At 43.6% G+C, this 21,244-nt stretch overlaps 1 protein-coding gene across 3 annotated transcripts in view; it reads right to left on the bottom strand.

Moving 5' to 3' along the window:
- The window catches only part of TECRL (trans-2,3-enoyl-CoA reductase like), a 769,360-nt gene that overhangs the window by 229,383 nt on the left and 518,733 nt on the right, over nt 1-21,244 (bottom strand). For 2 of the 3 annotated variants that reach the window (XM_078677589.1, XM_078677588.1), the window contains exon 8: nt 13,410-13,453. The exons of the other annotated variant lie outside the window; for it this stretch is intronic. In XM_078677589.1, coding sequence (XP_078533715.1) covers nt 13,410-13,453 — 44 coding nt within the window. The remainder of the gene's footprint in view (nt 1-13,409; nt 13,454-21,244) is intronic. 3 annotated transcript variants of the gene reach the window in all.

Below are 21,244 nucleotides of genomic sequence, written 5' to 3'. Positions count from 1 at the left end.
GTGAGTTCCAGGTTTTAGCTGCTAGGTGGGAGAAGGATCTACCTCCCATGGTGGTTTTGTTGATGCGAGGGACAATAGCAAGGGCTTGGTTGAAGGATCGTAGCTGGCGGGAGGGGGTGTAGAAGGAAAGTCGTGTGTTGAGGCATTCGGGTCCGAGTTCGTAAAGTGCTTTGTGTGCGTGGGTTAGGAGGCGGAAAGTAATTCTCTTATTTACGGGGAGCCAGTGGAGGTTTTTCAGGTGACCAGAGATGTGGTCTTTACGCGGGATGTCTAGTATGAGTCTGGCTGAAGCGTTCTGGATGCGTTGGAGTTTTGCGGTGGTACCGGCGTATAGGGTGTTTCCGTAGTCCAGGCGGCTCGTGATCAGTGCGTGGGTGACCGTTTTTCTAGTTTCGGTGGGGATCCAGCGAAATGTTTTTTTGAGCATGCGAAGAATGTTGAAGCAAGATGATGAAACGGCATTGGCTTGTCTGTTCATAGAGAGTGTGGAGTCCAGGATGACGCCCAGGTTCCGTGCGTGGTCCGTCGGGATGGGTGCTTTTCCAAGGGCCTCTGGCCACCAAGAGTCATCCCAGGCGGAGGGGGAGGAGCCTAAGATGAGGACTTCTGTTTTGTCTGAGTTCAGTTTCAGACGGCTCTGCTTCATCCACTCGGCTACTTCTTTCATTCCTTCATGTAGATTGGTTTTGGCAGTGTTAGGGTCTCTGGTGAGTGATAGGATCAGTTGAGTGTCATCAGCGTAGGAGATGATGTTGAGGTTGTGTTGGCGAGCGATGGCCGCGAGGGGGCTCATGTATACGTTGAAGAGGGTGGGGCTGAGTGAGGATCCTTGTGGTACGCCGCAGATGACTTCAGTGGCCTCTGATTTGAATGGTGGGAGGCGGACTCTCTGGGTTCTTCCGGTCAGGAACGAGGTGATCCATTCCAGAGCTTTTCCTTGGATTCTGATGTTTCTGAGGCGTTGTACCAGGGTGCTGTGACAGACTGTGTCGAAGACTGCGGAGAGGTCGAGGAGGATGAGGGCGACTGTGTCTCCATTGTCCAGTAGAGTTCGAATGTCGTCTGTTGCTGCGATGAGGGCGGTCTCAGTGCTGTGTTTGGCTTGGAAGCCGGACTGTGAGGAGTCGAGGGATTTGTTGGTTTCGAGGAAGGCGGCGAGCTGGTTGTTGACAGCTTTCTCGATGACTTTGGCCGGGAATGGAAGGAGCGAGATGGGGCGGTAGTTTTTGAGTTCGGTGGGGTCAGCTGTGGGTTTTTTCAGAAGGGCGCTGAGTTCTGCGTGCTTCCAGCTTTCCGGGAAGGTGGCGGAGTTGAGGGAGCAGTTGATGACATCTCGGAGGTGTGGTGCTATGATGGAGTCTGCTTTGTTGAAGATGTGGTGAGGGCATGGGTCAGTTGGGGATCCTGAGTGGATGGAGTTCATCAGACGGATGGTGTCCTCAGTGGAGATTGGGTTCCAGTCGTTAAGGATGTTCAAGGGGGGTGAAGGTCCTGCAGAAGGTTGGGTGGGTTGGTGTCCGGGTCGGTTGTCGAAGCTGTTGTGGATGTCTGCGATTTTGTTGTGGAAGAATGAAGCTAGGGAGTCGCAGAGGGCTTGAGAGGGGGTGATGTCGTTGGACTTGGCTGAGGGGTTGGTGAATTCTTTGACGATGTTGAATAATTCCTTGCTGTTGTGAGCGTTGTTATCTAGTCGGTCTTTGAATGCGGCTTTCTTGGCAGATCGGATTAGTTGGTGATGTATACGAGTGGCGTTTTTGAAGGCGTCCCTGGTGTTGGTGTTTGGGTCTTTTTTCCAGGCCTTCTCGAGGGAGCGACAGAGTTTCTTAGATTTCTTAAGATCATCGTTGAACCAGGAGGCGTTTTTGCTGCTTAGTTTGATTTGACGTTTTTTCAACGGTGCTAGGATGTCGGCGCTGTTGGATAGCCATTGGGTGAGGTTAGTGGCTGCTTGGTCGGGGTTTGAGGAGTGGGCAGGGGGGTTTTGAAGAAGCGATGAGGAGATCTGGTCGATGGTGATTTTGTTCCAGTTTCTTCGCAGAGTAGGTTGAGGATGGTTGTGGGTTGTGGTCTTATTGTAGATAAAGTGAACGCAGCTGTGGTCCGTCCAATGGAGAGCTGTGGTGTGACTGAAGGAGACATGTTTGCTGGAGGTGAAGATAGGGTTGAGGGTGTGACCGGCAATGTGGGTGGGGGTAGTGACGAGTTGTTTGAGTCTGAGGTTGGCGAGATTGTCCAGAAGGGTGGTGGCGTTGTTGTCGTTGCTCTTATCCAGGTGAAAGTTGAGGTCTCCCAATAGAATGTATTCCTTGGAGGGGAGGGCGTGTGGGGTGATAAAGTCAGTGATGTCGTCGCAGAATTTTGCACGGGGTCCTGGTGGCCTGTAGAGGAGGGTGCCTCTGAGTGTGGTCTTGGGGTCGGTGTGGATCTGGAAGTGAAGGTGTTCGGCGCTGGCAAGGTTGACGTCTGAGCTGATTGAGATGCGGATGGTGTTTTTATGGACGATAGCGATACCTCCTCCTGTGTTGCCGGTGCGGTCCTTGCGGATGATCTTGTAGCCTTCCGGGATGGCAATGGTGATGTCTGGGGCTGATGAGGCGTTCATCCATGTTTCTGTTAGGAAAGCGACGTCCGGAGAGATGGTGTCTAGTAGATTCCAGAGGTCGATGGCGTGCCTGTGGACCGAGCGGGTGTTGAGCAGGATGCATTGTAGGTGGTTGGTGTCAGATCTCTGTTTGGAGTCCGTGGATGAGGAGTTGTTCCTGGTGCCGTCGAACTTGCAGGAGTTACAAGAGAAGGGTCCATGGGTGTGTCCAGGAGCGGCTTGGGCGCAGTTGGGCAGGCGGCCGGGGTTTAGGGCTAAGAGGGTGGCGGCGTCGTATGTAGTGCGGGTGAGGAGGGTGGTACGAGGGCCAGGGGGTCTGGTGCTGGGCGCGGTCCAGGCGCGGACGGGCGCAGACGGGCTTACCTTTGGCGCACCTTCGGCGCAACTGGGGCGCGACCGCTGCGCGAAAGTGCATCTGTCATGTATGGATGGAGGAGGAGGAGGGGCGAGGGAGGGTCAGCAGGGAGGCGGGCGGGCTGTGGGGGCCAGGCTCTGAGTCACCAGCAACAACAAACGTAAGATGGCGTCAGCGTAGGGAAAACCGAAACTAGAGGTAGGCAGGGGCTCAGGAAATTGACTACGCCAGCTGCAGAATAGCGCTACACAAATCAGGGTTCACAATTAAAGCGCTACTCACAACAGGGTTCAGATTTAAAGCGTCGTCACCACAATGCCCCCAGCGCGTTACAATGTAATGGCACTCGCGCTGTAGCGCTATGTGGAGTCCTAAGGCGGTAATGAGGCAGAGCGCAGACACAATCCAGCAGAGAAGTAAAGAGTAATACTCACAGGAGCAGTGCACAGGGAGCGACCGTTTCTGAACTAGTCAGGACGGTCACAGCGCAAACGAGGTCAGAGCAGGCAGTGTACTTCGTGGGAGGGAGGGTCAGCAGGGAGGCGGGGCGGGCTGTGGGGGCCAGGCTCTGAGTCACCAGCAACAACAAACGTAAGATGGCGTCAGCGTAGGGAAAACCGAAACTAGAGGTAGGCTGGGGCTCAGGAAATTGACTACGCCAGCTGCAGAATAGCGCTACACAAATCAGGGTTCACAATTAAAGCGCTACTCACAACAGGGTTCAGATTTAAAGCGTCGTCACCACAATGCCCCCAGCGCGTTACAATGTAATGGCACTCGCGCTGTAGCGCTATGTGGAGTCCTAAGGCGGTAATGAGGCAGAGCGCAGACACAATCCAGCAGAGAAGTAAAGAGTAATACTCACAGGAGCAGTGCACAGGGAGCGACCGTTTCTGAACTAGTCAGGACGGTCAATGTACACATTTCCATGTGTGTAGGCAAATGTGATAAGGCAAAATGCTGTACCTCACAAGGTAACAGTGCCTAGGGCTGAAGGGTGAGAACCCATTGTCTTTTACTATAAATGCTGTCATAGGTGGGAACAAAATGTGAATGAAACTCAAATAGACCAATGGCGAAGAGAGCTGACCCAAATTCCCTCCATTCTTGTAAATATATGCATGTATGTTGATGTATGATTTTTTCTGTTTTTCTTTTATTGCACATATTTCTCAAACAACTAACCCTGTCAGGCGTTCCCAAGAGGTTCTAGCAATGAGTATAAATGTGCAAATCTTCTATCCCCAGGGATTGTCAAAGTGGGTAACCAACACCCTTGCTTACTAAAGTAAATTGTGATAGTATATGTAACAAAATGTGTGTCACCAGACTTTAACACGTTTTAATAACAATTTTTGGGTGACCAAGATGAAGTTGACTTGCTGTGGTCTATCCCGGACCCGTTGATTCCCCAGGTTAAGGTTTGGACCCCACTTGTACTACAACTGCAGTCATTGGCGTTAGTCACTTCATTACGAGCATGCAACCGGAGGGTGGAGCCTGACAGGCCCGGGAGAACTACCTTTAATCGTTTAAACCAGACTTCTGTGATAGACTATATATTCATGGAGGCCAGGCATTGGGATATGTTGCTTGAGTTTAGGGTCGTTGACAGGTACGATAGCGACCATAATGCTTTGGTTCTTTCTCTTAAACCAGGGAGCTTTGGGCTAAATAATCCAGCACCTACCCAAAAAGTGCCTCACAAATACTAATAATTTCCAATTGTAGGCGAAGGGTTAAATGGCCAGATTTTCAGGATTCCCCGAGCAAACTTGCTGACTTGTATGAGACTGCAATTCCATCTATTGCTAAAATGGGGGACCCTGAATGCATGGGAAGGGACACTGATATACACAACCAATTAGTGGCCACTTTAAAAGGGTACACAGACATAATATTGACTCCAAAATATCGTTTGGAGAAAATATCGACTCCAAAATATCGTTTGGAGAAAATATCGACAGGACAGAATATCGACAGCCAAAATATCGTTTTTAAGGTAAGTGAAGTAATATCGTTTTTAAGGTAAGTGAAGTAATATCGTTTTTATTTTTAGGGTTCAGGGTCAGTTTTGGGTTTTTGGGTAAAGGGGTATTTTTAGGGTTCAGGGTCAGTTTTGGGTTTTTGGGTAAAGGGGTATTTTTAGGGTTCAGGGTCAGTTTTGGGTTTTTGGGTAAAGGGGTATTTTTAGGGTTCTGGGTCAGTTTTCAGTTTTTGGGCAAAGGGGTATTTTTAGGGTTCAGGGTCAGTTTTCAGTTTTTGGGCAAAGGAGTATTTTTAGGGTTCAGGGTCAGTTTTCAGTTTTTGGGTAAAGGGGTATTTTTAGGGTTCAGGGTCAGTTTTCAGTTTTTGGGTAAAGGGGTATTTTTAGGGTTCAGGGTCAGTTTTCAGTTTTTGGGTATTATTTTATTATATTTTATTACTATATATATATATGTTTAATAAATATGAAATAAAAAAATATTCATTTAATTTTCATTAATTATTTAATTATTATAAGTTAATTTAAGTAATTTTAAGTATATTTTAGTATTTAATTATTAATATTAATTTAACTTAACACTGTTTTTAGTAAATACGATATTTTTTACAACTATATTTTTGTAAACGATATTTTTAACTCGATATTTTTGTACTTACCTGTTTGTAGATAGAAACTCAATATTTTGACTGTCGATATTTTCTCAACGATATTTTTGATGGTCGATATTCTTTCAGTGATCCCTTTAAAAGATGCCCTTTGCCCCTTGGTAAGGACTAGTCAGCCTCGGGCCAATAAACATTTGTGGTTTAACGCCTTATGCCGTAAGTCTAAAAAAGCCTTGTTGTCAGCATTAAAAACCAATGACGTTGGAGCTAATAAAGTCCAACGGACTCTGTACAAGAAGGCAATTAGTGACGCCAAGAGGGAACAGGAGGTTCTCCTGTGGGAGGAGTTGGGAGCTGCACTCACTTCTAGGGACTCCAAATTATTTTGGTCTATTTTTGCAACCGGTCTTCATGGCGTTAATCCTGTGCCTGGCCCCAATATTTCTCCGGGAATTTGGGAAAGGCACTTTGCTGGCCTATATGGAATCCCTGAGACAGACATCACAATCCGTGATATTTCTGATTCCCAAAACGTTCTTGATCCTGAAGAGTGTGGAATGACGACTATGGTCCCCAGTCCCCACCTCCAGGTTGAACTCTTTACACTGAGAGAGGTTGAGGCAGCAATAGGCAAACTGCTTCCCAATAAGGCCCCAGGATTAGACAAAATACCAGGGGATCTGTTTAGAACACAGCCCAAAATCTGGGCACCTTATCTGCTCGTTCTATTTAATGGGGTCCTTCAGGGTGCTGATCTACCCCCAACCTGGCTGGAGGCTGAGATCGTGCCAATCCTTAAAAAGGGCTGTCTGCTTACCCCCTCGAATTACAGACCAATTAGCTTTATTGACGCATCACAAAAGCTAATGGGGAGGATTATCCTTGATAGGATTCTTGGTTGGATAGATGAAAATGAGATCCTATCTACATTCCAGGCAGGTTTTAGGTCTGGCACTTCCACTTTAGACCAGATATTTCGCTTGCAGGTCCTATATTGGAAGGTAGCAAAGGTGGAGGGTGGCAGCCTCTACCTTGTGTTCATGGACTTGCGGGCAGCCTTCGACTTAGTTCCTCGAGCGAAATTGTGGAGGGTATTGGCAGACCTAGGACTTCCGTCTTACCTGTTGTCCATTCTCTCAAGGCTCCACACAAATAATTATGCCCAGGCCAGGTGTGGTAGGCATGGCGATCTCACGGACCAATTTCCTGTCCAAAATGGGGTTCGCCAAGGGTGCTTGTTGGCCCCCACGCTATTCAGCCTTTACATTAATGGACTTGTGGACTATCTGAATGGCATGGTGGGTAACGATGCCCCTAAGCTGGCCACGGGGAGGGTCTCTGCACTGATGTTTGCAGACGACACTCTGTTCTTGTCTAAAACGTCGTTGGGAATTCAAAAAACACTTGATGGTTTTGTAGAGTTTTGTGCGCTCCGGGAATTGGAAATCATTCTGGAAAAAACTAAGTTTATGATATTCAATCCCCCTAAGCGGACACGCCCAAACCCTGTCCTACATGGTACTCCCCTTGAGAGGGTTAAGACGTTTGTTTATTTGGGTGTTACCCTTACAGAGAATTTTGAGTGGAACACACAGATTGTCAAGTCAGAACTAAAATTATCACAGCTAGCGGGGGAATTAGTAAAGTAGCCAAGAGGTCTACATTTAAGCCGGTGTCCCCGGCTTTGGAAATATATTGTCGCCAGGCTAGAACTGCAGTAACCTATGGCGCGGAGCTTTGGGGGCACAAAAAAATATCGACCATTTCAAGGGTGGAACAAACCTTTATAAGGAATCTAGTTGGATTACCTGCTAGCACACCCTATATCCCCCTAAGAATGGACCTTCGGATGGAGTCAATAGATGAAATCGTGGGTGCAAGACCTTTAATGTACTGGAAGAGGTTGTGGTCAACTTTGAAATTGGCCGCCTACAGAGCAGAACTATCTGAGATCTGGACTTCTCTTAAAAGTATAAAGATACCGTGGTTGGAGCATATCAGGACAGACAGTTTTCGGTTGGGTCTTCCGGACCTGTGGGGAAAACCGGAGACTTTTTGCCCTGGGTTACCAAAACGAGAACTCCGTGCTCTGATACGTATTCAGAACACTCAAATACTTCTGAGCTCTGCAACTATGGGCAGGCTAACATCTAAGTTCCTCTTAGCTAAATCAGAGTTTAAAATCGAGGAATTCATGGATTTAATTGAACCACCTCTCGCCAGAAAACTGTATCTTCAGTTAAGGCATGGCACCTTACCCGTCAGGTCATTTACAACCAAATGGTCCAAAACTAACACTGTAGTGTGCCCTGCTTGTGACTACAGAATTGAAGATGTACCACATGTTTTGTTCTTTTGCCCTGCTTATTCTGTAATTAGAAACTGCTGGCTGATTCCGATTTGTAAGAACCTTAAATTTCTGCATTACTTACAGGCATGTAGAATATTGACTTATGACACCCATCCCCCCATTGTGTTCGCTGTATCTCGATATCTATTTAGTATGTGGCGTAGGAGACAAATATTTTTAACTTAAATGTTAGTATTCATGAAAATATTGTCTTTTCTTATTGATAACTTACAGTTTAATTCTCTTTTTTAAATCTTTTAAATGACTATTTATTGTTTTAATAACTTGTGCTGGCTTGTATTCGTATGTGCACTTTTATGGTCTTTGACCGAAATAAAGTTATCAACAGTAAATAACAATCCACCCTTAAATGCTTATTGACTTTCAACATATGCTTTTTTGAACACAGAATTTGGGTCTACTGTCTTTGTTGTAACTTTTCAAAAATAAACAGGTCAAACCTATGGCATCTAACATGCATTTTCCCAATGCATCAACCAGGCCTTTAGCCTTTAACATTCACTTGGCACTATCACAAAGTCAGACCTGCTCTTTTGAACATTAGTTTTTTCTCGAAGCAATACCATCATTAAATTAAAATATATGTATAAAATTCTAATAGGCAAAATAATATACTCCCCTTTAAGAGGGGACTCATAAGTATTCTAACAGTGCTAATAATCTATCCCTTAGGACAAAAGAGGGGGCAACTTTCACCGAAACCTTTTGACTACTATGGAAATCTGTTAGATTCTGTGTAGAAAAATATATTCTACAAGCTTTATCGCATTGTGATAACAATTTAGCCACAAGACCTATTGCCTTTGGGATGTGTTCTTCCTGTTGTGTAATTCAGGCCTATTGCCTTTGTCATAACTTTTCATATTAAACAGATTAAACCTACAGCATCATACATAACTTTTCCCACTGAACCATTCAGGTGTATAAACCTTTATCATTGGCTTGTCACAATAAACAACTCGGGACTATTATTTTGAACATAAGCTTTCCCAAAAGGCAACCATCACCTATATCAGACTTCTCCATCGAGTAGCTCGTGAGCAACTTGTAGCTCTCCAGCTACCTGTATGCAGCTCAACCTACTGAAGTAAAAGTTTTGGTGTTATTGAATTAATTTATGTATCCCAAAATTGAAAAGATTGCATATGAGACAGAAATATGTGTATTTTCAGAGGTCACACATTGAGCTAATGTTTGGAGACAAGTGGCTGGGTCAGTACTTAATTTGTAAAAAAACAAAAAGGTCTGCTGGTACCCAAAGCTCAGCTCAGAAGCCTGCAACGGACGTGGGTAAATGTAGTCATGCCGGATAACAAGGCTGTATAGCTTTGAACTCAACTCATGCCTCCTTAATCCACTACCAGAAGCTCTCAGCCCCTTTATCACTTTCTTGAAGGTACCTTCTTTCTCCCTTTGTAACATGTTTTCTGTATTTCTCCTTTGTCTTTCCCTTTGGTGGGGTTTTCCATACCTTGATCTCAAAAAATGCCTTATGTGGAAAAATAAGTGGCGAACCACCAAAAATAAATGCTAGGGGTCCCATCCGGCAACCATCAACTTAAATTAAGCACTGGGCTGAATTTCCAAAATATATTTAAAGCTGCTATTTGAGTGATAATCATGTGGCATTCAGGAGATGTTACTAATATTATTACCTTGGTGACAGGGGCATTGCAGCCATGGCTGCCATTTATTAAACCTGTATATGCATTACAAATTAATAAAGAAATGTTACAATATTGCTCGCAAATTTGTCTGATGCGCTGAGGTAATCACTGCTGGTAATTCTGCATAATTTGATCACAAATGTATACTTGCCTGATGTGGTCACCATTACCACACTAACAATATTGGTTGGAGACCCCTTAACTATACAGTATTAACATTACACATATGCAAACAATTATTGTTGGTGAAACAATATACGACCCTTTTGTTAGACCTGACCTCTTTTGGTGTGGTTTCTCTGATTTTTTTGCTTTCTTACCTCCTGTTTTTTTTACTTTGTTTTTGCTGTCTTTAGTACTCTGAACACTTTACCACCGCTGTGCTAAAGTTCATGTGCTCTTATCTAAAATTTGATGGCAATTGGTTTATCCATGATTGAAATATTTGGTTCACTTATAGGTCCCTAGTAAAGTGTATGCCATACACACAGGGCCTGTAAACCAAATGCTACTAGTGGACCTGCAGCACTGATTGTGCCACCGAAAGAAGTAGCTTTTCAAACCTGACTCACTCCTACCACTCCAGGGCCTGTGGGAGCTGTTTACTGCCACCTCGACTTGGCATTTCCATCTACTTGCTAAGCCTTAAGCTCCCCTTTTATTATGTACTAGTCACCCCTAACATAGGCCCTAGGGCAGGGTGCTGTGTTAGTAAAAGGTAGGACATGTACCTTTTTGTTTTACATTTCCTGGTAGTGACAACCACCCAAGTTCGTTTTGTAATATTGAGTCTATGACACCATCTCACTAGTTCACTTTAGGGTCCTAAGGAGACTCTTCCAAAAAGAAGAGCTGTACTACAGGAGGGGCTGCCATTTTACACTAGCTGCTTTGCTGTAGTGTTGGCCTGCTGCGTGCTGATTGCTGGGCTACAGGAGGGACTGCCACTTTGCTACCTGCTTTGCTGTGTTGGCCTGCTGTCTCTGACCTGGGCGGTGAGAAGGATTGAACCTGTTATCTACAATCTTTTGTAACCTGGTAACTCCAAGGGCTTGTTGGCTTTCCCCCTGTCAGGAAATCTCAGGGCCATTAAAGATTTAATTTGTGCCAACTATCCCTGCCAGGTTTTGCTAATACAGAGTCTGACTGTTCCTGATTTGCCCTCAACCAGTCCTGGGCCTTCACAGAGTGTCGGCAGCTGCTTTTGAGCATCCACACAAATTAGTGCGGTGCACCGACCAAGAACTGCCGTGTCTGTCTACTGCAGAGCATCGTGTTTGTAGGCTTTGCTGTAGTGCTCAAAGGCAGTCCAGTGTGACCCTGTACACTCTGCATGCATCAAGGAAAGATGGGTGTCTGCCCTCTGTGCTCCATTCACCTCATCATAATCAATAATGGGAGACTTCAGCAATGAGGGTCCCGATCCTGAGGCTGATGGCACCACTGCAATCCCCCGAGAAAGGTACTGTGCACTCCGGGACTTATGAGGTCCCTGCTGCCCACCCGTGCTCACACAGGCAGTACCGAATGGAGTGAGTACATCAGTCTCCCACAAACTTGCCATTGAATTTAACTGGAACAACTCTGGAGGCATTGCTTCGGGCTGACCTGTGGAGAAAGTCTGTTCCCGATCTACTGTGTGGATTGCTGTCATTTCCCCAGCTTAACCGTAAAGAACACACTGAAATCGCAAGGGCTCTTTCACATTGCACATTCTTGACGCATCCGTAACTTGAGATGCTTTAATTGAATTCTTATCGTTTTTATTTTGTTTTGAACAGTAAAGAAGATACTATTTTCATTCCTCATTGTGGAAGTCTTTGTTGTCGTATTTTCACTGTGTTAAAGTACACACGTTGGGTCTAAGAAGGATTATCACATTGCAAGTATTCTACCAGGAAGGGGTGGGAGTACACTGCTTCACCTCCCAGCACAGTTCGCCCCTTAGCATTATGGTAAATGCAGTTCATGGTATATGCTTACTTGAATATTTACTGGAGTATTCCACCAAAGTTGGTGCAGGTTAGTGCTGTTAATCTCTAGACACGTGTTTCTGTATATCATCCATCAACAGTAGAGATCAAAATAAATTTAATATGGGGTTGCTGAAAAGGCTGTCACAATTCTTTCAGGTCTTAGTACCTCTCACAGGTGCACAGGTGCATCTCCACAAGCTCGTCAGCTCAATGGCTCAAAGGAGCTTTTTCAAACAGGAAGGGGTGGGAGCACACTGCTTCACCTCCCAGCACAGATGAAGCAGTGTGCTCCCACCCCTTCCTGTTTGCAAGTATTCTACCCCTTGGTTTTGTCAGATCAGGTTATGAATTCAGATTTCTTGCCTACTACAGTTATTTGAGATTCCATGTGAAAAAAATACTTGTCTACAAATTTTTACACACAATCTTGATAATCCATCCTAAAGCTCTATTTGTATTTGTATTATCTTATGATTTTCACAATAAACATTAATGTCTACTGCTCTTGTTGTCATTTTTCAAAACAAACAGATCACACCGAAGGCATTTGACATACCGCTTTCCCAATTATCCAATTCAAAGTCTTTATCATTGGCTAGTCGCCAACTAAGGCCTATTGTATTGCACTTAATTGTTCCTGAAAGGCAACCACTAGGCATACAGTCATAACATTCCAAATGTGTATAAAATATCACAAACTATCAAAACAACATTCAACTCTAAGATGTGTGCAACAAGGATTCTAACAGTGCAAATCTTTTATCTCCAGAGTCAGAGGGAGTCACCAACACTAAACCCATTGCCTACTACAGTAACCAATGGGATTCCATGTAACAAAATATCTTTTCAAAGACCTAAACACTAATTCACCAGTAAAGACCAATATGCTTAAACATAACCTTTTTACCCGAAAAAGTCTGGTTTATTGCCTTTGTTGTAACTTTTCATATTGAATAGAGCAGGTGGCTGCTGACATAATGATTCCCAATGAACCAGTCAGGACAATAACCTTTACAGCTGGCTTGCCACCATAACCAACACAGGCCTTAGTTACTAAGCATAAGCTGTCCTACAAGGCAACCATCATACCTGAGATTAAGATACCAGATACAGTTTAGCAATTGAATTAAAAGAAAAAACACTGCTCCACAGAAATCAGAGTCACCAAAGACATTGCATATGAGATTATGTGACAATAATGTTATTAGCAAATGCCCCATTTCCTATTTCTTTGTTGTCATTTATTGATTCCTTGCAGGCAGTATGCACGTCTCTGCAAAACATGGGACACATTTGCGGTTTAATTGGCTGGAAAAGCAAAATTCTTTTAAAAATAACTTTCTTGTCCCAAATACTCTGCCCTCTTGCCATCCCAAAAGATCTCTGTAAGACAAATAATGTAGCAATATTTGTGTTTGTGTCCGATTTCCGAAGCGATGTATGCGATAAAAATATGTGGCTCGTGCAATGAAAACTGCAAGGTGACAGTGACAATGGGAGCTTTATGAAATGCCATTTTTATCTAAATTCTGTGCCAAGTCCAGGGACTGGAGACAGAAAGAAATACACAGGAAGGCATTGAGTAATAAAACAGGGAAGCAATCACGAATAAGCATTATTTTTATTGAACTCTAAATCTGGAGAAATTAAATCAGTGTATTCAGCGACTTCAGATTTATTGTCCAAGTTCATTGCTCATTATATTTTATTATCATGTTGCTGGGATACCTGCCAATAATCACAAAACGAGTCCCCGTGCACTGGTTTTGACTTCTGTGCAAAGGAGATCTGAATAATAACGAACTGCCCACATAATTATAAACACTTATAAGTTTCCCGTACGTACCAGAAAAGCCACGAGTGCCAGGGTGACTTGCCTGTTGCCAAAGGCTGCAAAACAGAGTAATGACAGAATGGTTTAATTATGTTTAATGGCCTGAATAACTCTTATAGCTCTACTGGACTGCATCATTCAATTCCTCGAACTATATTTTACACTCATTATGTCTGCATTTAGTTTTCAGATTTTCATAGAAAATGTTACTAATACAACACTGAATAAGGTTTACCAATATTGCCCTCTGTTCAGGGCGTTACCAACTGTTAACACCCTTTATGCGAACGTTACGTACTGCTTATTGCTCACCAGCCATTTCGTGCTCAAAGCACTTTAGGGTGCTCAAAATGAAGGGGGATGTAGTTTCACCATAAAATAAAGTAGGGACAGTAGCATTCAAGGCATCATTTACAAGCCCATTGTGCCGCCGGTGCGTCACTTTGTTTGGATGTATGTCACTACAACGCGGGCTATTACCACGCGTGCCATTACAACGCGTTTTTTACAACGCAAGTCGTTACAATGACTTGCGCTGTAAGGGCTGGATAGTCGAATAGTTTAATTTTCTATTCCAACTCTAGCCCACGTTGACAGTAGGGAAGGTGTTGGAATAGAAAATTAAACTATTCCTTTGCCAACAGCGCCCTCCAGCGGTAAAAGCAGCGTAGTAATGGCAGTGCGTGGTAATGCCCGCGTTGTAAAGGCTGTTGCCCCTTTTTTAATGCACCGGTGGCTCAATAGGCTTGCCCATATTTGCAAGGCCACAAAAGTCACCCTGCATGACTTTTCACGCACTACTATGCCTCCCCAGTGGTGCAACGAGGAGAAATACTTTACCTTCTCCTCGTTATTTCCTCTTTCTATGCATGCTATATTCTGCAGGATGCATACAAAGAGGACATTGTCATCAATGATTGGTTTTGTGCAGTAAAGTGTCCCTTCCTGAGCAAAAACAATCATCCCCGCAACGCAGGCACCCCTGCAACATGATGCAAGGGTGCCGGCGCTGGCGCATGCAGCCACTTGTGCGCCGCCGCAGGGGAAAGCACACGGATGCGTTTTATTGTTGTTAATACAAGACATCCCTGTGCTTTTAAAATGATGCCTCTCGGTGCAGCAAAATGGCTTGCTTTGTACTAAATGAGGCCCTCAATATTTTGCTTATAAAAATAATTGTAAATAAATTGTGTCATTGAGACCTTTTGGCACTACTTCATCCATCTTGTTTGAAATCTTGCAGCGTTATGTTGCCTGCACTCGTAAAGCCCATTTCTCCCAATTCTATGGCTCACTGGCACCGTTGGGGTCTCTACCACATGTGCCTTAAAATACCTGGCCCTGCGGAGTTTCACAACCACCTCTATATTTCACAATACTATGACTAGCTTATCCCACATTTTTATTTTTTATTGCTTAAAATGTGATTTCCTGCCACTCTTTTAGGATGACCACTCCAAGAATGTACGGCCATTTTTGTGATAAAACAGTCTTGAATTTATCTTTAGCATCCATTTGAGAAGACTATTCTCAGATTTTCAACATGTTGTCAGTGCTTAATTTGTAATAGAATCATTCCCGGTGTCCAAAGCTCCGTCCTGAAACTCACAGCCGGTGCTTTTCAACGGTGGTGCGCAGAATACCAAGGTTGCATAGTCTTAAATCTACCTCATTGCTCTTTCATCAACTATCAGACAATCCCTGCCCCTTTATCTCACTTTTGCAGGTTCATGCTTTCTCATTTTGCTTTTCCAGAATCAGCACCATTTTCATTGTCCTCCTCTGGGCTGAGTTTGAGCTGTGTTTATTCTGTTGTAGCTACAGCTTACACCAATGCCTTATATTTTAGTATGGCAGCATTATTTGCATAGACAGTAGTCTCTAACAGCATGTACTCACTGCGTTATTCTTCTGTTTTTCCTCTCTACATGTAGTCCCTGTTTACCTGTGGACCCATTGGGGAGAGAAATATGTATCCCACCCAGGGCCTGGTTACAAGTGGCCTCGAATGGTAGTTGCTGTTTACAAAATTTACAACCACGAGTTTCGAAATGTATTGGGTGCAATAAATAATACATATTCTGAGGGGATTTTGAGTAAAGGGGAATAACATTGGGAATTGAATGCTTACTGAACCAAAATCCGTATGTCCTGGTAATTACCAGGCCATTTTCCCAGTTCAATTCCAGCAGGTGGGACCTGCCAGAATTTAATGGCACCTCTTAGTAACTGGATGTGGTAAATATTGCACCACTTATAAATGTGTGTTACCTAAGCACAGAGATATTTGTACAGGGATCACAGTTTAATGGAGTTCTTGTAGCCGGGTGCCCAGTAACCACCATTGTCGTAATGTGAGGTGTCTAAAGTATGTGTTGAATATCCCCTATTCCAAGTTGTTAACTTGGAAATGAAGCATAGTATGCAGGTGTTTAAAACATTACATTTCGCATTCTTTTCCTGTTTCACGCATTTTCCCCCTGTAAAATTTGGCAGGTTTAACCTGACGGAATCTCTCAGGGACAAACAATGAGTTATCATAATTATCACACAACTTTGAATATTGATTCCTGTAATCACATACATCCTACGTGAGCAGAATAAGGCACAACCACTTGATTATGCTGCTGAAATAAAACAAATGTGTAAAAATACTTTATGTTAATGTTGGTTTTTGGTTTGAACACCAACAGGTTCAACAAGTATGTGAACCTTCGTCAGTAAAAATGTAATATATCCTAGTAAATGACAAATGTATGGTATTTAAGTTATACATATTCGATATAAGGAGCATCAGGAAGTAGGAATCTTACCTGGCTCCAAAATAAACGACCTATATGTCTAGGAATTCTACTTTTTTTGTAACATGTTGTCTTACAGGACAGGAGACAAGGGATATTGTCTTCAACAAATTAGGGGGTTTGTAAGTATATACTACAGACACCCGCCCCTGCATGCCTTAGTACGCATGCTACTTATTAGATTTTGGACCTGATGAAAGCCACACTGACCCTGAGAGTCAAATGAAGATGGCTGAAACATATAGACCACACCTAGAGTATGTGGGAGAAACGAATCATCCCACATCTATCCACCACTGTTTTTAACATTGACAGATAATCTCACAAATAAAGGCACAACTTGTGAGAGGGAATCTAAAGGCCAATTTTAAAATCATCACTTCACTCGGACACACACACACATACACAGTCACAAGAACACCCCCCAAATAAAACCCAGCTCCGCCATAATCAGGTGTCACAACACACCCTGTAAGCATTCGACAACCCAGGTGGGAACCCAATGATGAAGCATGTCACCTACCCGGTAGGTGAGGGAGGGTTCTTTTAAAACACCCAGTGTGTTCCTAGTCACTGACACTTTGGATGACATGTAGCCTAGCATAAGCAAAAATAGGTATGAGACTGGTTCTATTTTTGGTGTATAAATTAATTAGGTGGAAAGGCGAATGGGTCTACGCTTCTCCCTCTCCATTTTTGTTTTGCCTAAATAATGAATTGCTCAACGTTTGTTCAGCATGCTTGTATGATAGCTTTAGGATAGCTGCATTTTCAAGATATGATGGCTGCGGTTTTGGACAGCCTCAAGAGACGCATGTGCGAACGGAATAAAGACATTCCCTGAGTTTATTGTGGCTTTTTAGAGTATTCCTTCCTAACTAATATGCAAAATGCGTTATATTTATTTATATTAGGGATCATTGGAATGTGAAACTTAAGGAGTACACCAATATATAGTAAATAGGTATTTCTTTGCGTGTCCTCAATATGGCCAACAAACTGAACTTTAGGTAACCATTGCAGAGGCAGTCAAGCGCTTTACAAGTATTTTAATCTAATCTAATCTAATCTAATCTAACTACACAGTATAAACTCATAAATAGCAGTTGGCGTCACACGAGACGTGAAAGGAAGACTATATGCCAGACGAAAGCTGCTAAAGTTAAGAACATAAAGGCATTTCATAAATGAGTAAAGGTAGTTGCGATATGGCAATTAGTTGGATGCTCGTTGCACTATGGGGTAGACAGCTAATGATGGGAGAGTAGTTTGTAACTCCTTTTAACACCGAGAGGGTCTCACGATATGTATGGACAGCTAAGAAACCTATGGCTGAGTCAATACAGGTAAACATGTCTTGGGGTATCGAAAGAGCAAATCTGCATTTCGAGAAGAAAGAATGCTTTTTTGAATGTCGAAAGTTACTACCTGCATTCATCGTTGGTTATGAAACCTAGGGGCATATTATCAACAAATAGCGATATTTATCGCTAAGTAGGCTTAGCGGCAATTTTTTTATTGCCGCGCATCACCGGATTTTATCGCTGAGATAACGTGCTATCAGCAACGTTTATCTCAAAAGCGATAAAATTCCTGGCGATAGCGGCAAAATCCGTGAATATCGCCGCGAATACAGCGATATTCACGCATTATCGCTAATAGGGTCTTAGCCATTATATACACCTCCCATTGGATATAATGGCTAAGAACTGGTCTGAGCAGGGTTCGTTTTTGGAGATATTCGCGTTTAGAGCGAATATTTCCATCGCTACGCCTGTGTTGGTAATAGGCGATAGAGATGTTAGCGACTGCTTTCAGTCGCTAACAGGTTGGGTACGCCCACTTTGCATGTCATTAGCGATAAATATCGCTGACATGCAAAGCGGGCCCCAAACCGCTCGCTATCGCCTACAAGCTGTCTCTAACTGCTGTTAGCGACAGCTTGCTCATAGGGCGATAGAATTATCGCCGCTTAGCGGCTGAAAACGGCCGCTAAAGCGGCGATAATTTCCTATCGCCCCCTTGAAAATATGCCCCTCAAAGATTTTTCGGTCTGGGCAGCATATCTCGGTATTCTGTAAGTATGCAGTGGTATTCTCAAGACGCATGCAGATTATTCCATGAAGCTGGAACCACGCAGGAGTGTGTCTAGATATATGTATTGAATCCACAAGGCTTTAATACAGCCAGGAACTGTACACAGTAGAAAATAATGTGATTGGACTTTTTCAAAGAGGCACCGGTATTACGTAGTGGGGATGGATATGAAATATTAACAATTCCATTGTTAGGCTTAATCAGACATGATAATATCAGAAAAGTCAGCTCATGTAACAAATACAATGTTTTTAAATACTATTACGTCACCCAGATAAGAAAAGGGGCTCCTTGAATATTCAAAAATCAGTATAAAAGAACATGAAAACATGCAGAAAAGTGAGGTCACCATTTCTAACAGCAGTTATAATTCTAATTTTGATAAATTTCTGGATGTTAGAAGTACCAAGATCCGTATTTAAGTAGCCCCTGTTAATACGAATAAAACGCAAGGGGTATGCGCTTATCGTATCAGGAAATTGACTATTTGTCCAATAACCAAACAGATGAGAAGGTAAGCATCTGTTGGACCACTTAGGTCATAGCCTTTCATGTGCCAAAACACAAATATCACTTGAAAAGAACTCTAAAGATAACACATACTATTTTGAGGCTACAAAAGATTTCGCTCCTGGTGGGTTTATTGTAACCGGAGGTTACAGTAATTCTGTAATTATAGACATCTAGTAAAAATAAATAAAGTTCTCCTTTCTCAACATAATGAAATGTTTCTTCTACTCTTCCCTTTCTTTTTCTGTACATAGCATACAATAACCTTGAAAGGATTTAACCCTTGACAGAACCTGAACGGTCATTTTATTTTGATCCGCAAAGTGTATCAAGAAATCCTGTAGAAGTAAATCCTACACATGTATACACTTATGATTTTAGTGTTGAAGGCCTAAGGACTCATAATTTCTGGAATAAATAAGTGGTGGTGAATTATTATTTCCATATGAACCTTAGGATGCCTCGACTAACTAATAAATGCACCCCACTAAATAAGAAAGGTTTTTTAAATCCATACTAATATTATAAAGAGAGAGCCCAAACCTTTGAGGCGGGTAATCTCAGTAACCACAGCACCAATCACAACACCCAATACAGCGTTGGAAAGGGCAGTTGCAGTAGAAGGACATAGGCTATGCAGACGGCCACCATATACATTTAAAAGGTAAAAGAACCGTGCCAGCAAAGTAGTCCCTTGTGAGCGTGTCTGCGTTCTGCTGTGGGCGTGTGCTGGGGCGTGACAAACGCTAGGGGGGAGTGGTACGTTCCACCCTTCATGCCATATGAGTCGTAATTGCGCCTCATCAAGGGGCACGTTGGGGCCGTGACAAACGCTGTGGGCGTGTGTCCATGCTGTGGGCGTGTGTCCGCCCTTCATGTCATGTGAAGCACCAATTACGCAATTGCGCCGCATCAAGGGGCTCGCTGGGGCGTGACAAACGCTGGGGGCGTGTGCTACGTTCCTCACTTCATGCCATCTGCGTCGTACATTAATCAGATCGTCTGCTGTGGCTGTGTGCTGGGGGCATCACAAAGGCGTTCACCTCGAAGTGTGGTAAGTAACCATTCGCAAGACTCCCTTGGGGGACTGCCCGGTGTCTCACACATACTGGGGGTGCCGAATGCAGTGTGTGCCTTGGCCTGGGTGCGTCTGAAAGGGCCGAACGCAGTGTGTGGCTTGGCCTGGGTGCGTATAAAACGCACTCGGGCCGAAGAGCATCGGTGTGGGTCATAAAAAAATAAGAACAGCGGGAAACAATCATTCAAGATTCACACAATTCTACTTGTTAGATCGTCGCCGCTGGCCCTCAAGCGGGGGCACACGCGTCTGAGCATGTCTGCCAGGACAATTACTGAAGCCTCTCATGCAAGCTGTTACTGAACTATCACATTAAACCAAATTACACGCGCCTGCTAACATCGGCCAGGGCTGTAGCCGGGCTCAGGCGGCGGATCACTACACTAATTACATGCGCCTGCTAACATGAACCAGGGCCGCAGCCGGGCCTCAAGCGGGGGGACACGCGCCTGCTAACATCAACCAGGGCTGCAGCTGGGCCTCAATCGGGGGAACACGCGAATGACCGTATCTGCATACACACATTACACACATTCTACGCATTCTATTTCATACCCGGACAACGTCGGAATGGGCTGCTAGTAATTAATATATATAGTACAAAGATGGTTGGGATAATTGTTACAAAACAAATGGACATTAGGAATGAATTATATGCTGGTTGTTGTGTGAGTCCCTTTAATATCCTCGATATGTAGTAATTTCATGTATTGCTTTGTTTTTTAGAATGTTTATACAATCAAAATCTTCGTCCTGAAGAAGATGTGAAAGAAATATTCCATTGTCCACCGAAAAACTGAGTTGACAGTTTTGTATTTTTAACTAATAAGAAGCAATGGTTATGTATGAGGTGTTACATTTTTGTACAATATGCAATGACTATTGCTAGGACTTTACACTGTATTAGAAGATTAAGGACTATAATTAGGTCCTTTTTTAACTTGCGATTTTAAATGCATGAGAATTACTGCTAATGATTTTATGATAATTAAAGAGAGTACACAGAATTTTTGGTGCATCACGCTATGTTTATAAGAACTCAAAACTTACAGGCCCTGATTACGAGTCTGCCCGACACGGTTGTGGAATGGGAACCGGACGACCTCAGGTCGGCAGGTCCGACCACAGCATGTGGATGCCACTGCACACAGTGCAGTTGGAAACATCAATTTTTCTATGGGAGCTTGTGGGAAAGCGGACCGCTGATCTCATCCTTATGCGCACACAAAGTTTTTTCCTAATGGAATACTTGAGGAACTTGCGACGGAAATTGAAGAAACATCTAATGAACTATCCAAACTGCTATCTGAGGATGAACTCAAAACGATTCTAGAAGATGTTCAATCACAGATCAAAAAACA

The sequence above is a fragment of the Lissotriton helveticus genome, chromosome 2_1 (assembly GCF_964261635.1).
Source record: "Lissotriton helveticus chromosome 2_1, aLisHel1.1, whole genome shotgun sequence".
NCBI lineage: Eukaryota > Metazoa > Chordata > Amphibia > Caudata > Salamandridae > Lissotriton > Lissotriton helveticus.
Note: the sequence above shows the minus strand (reverse complement) of the source record. Positions and strands in the feature narration are given on the sequence as shown.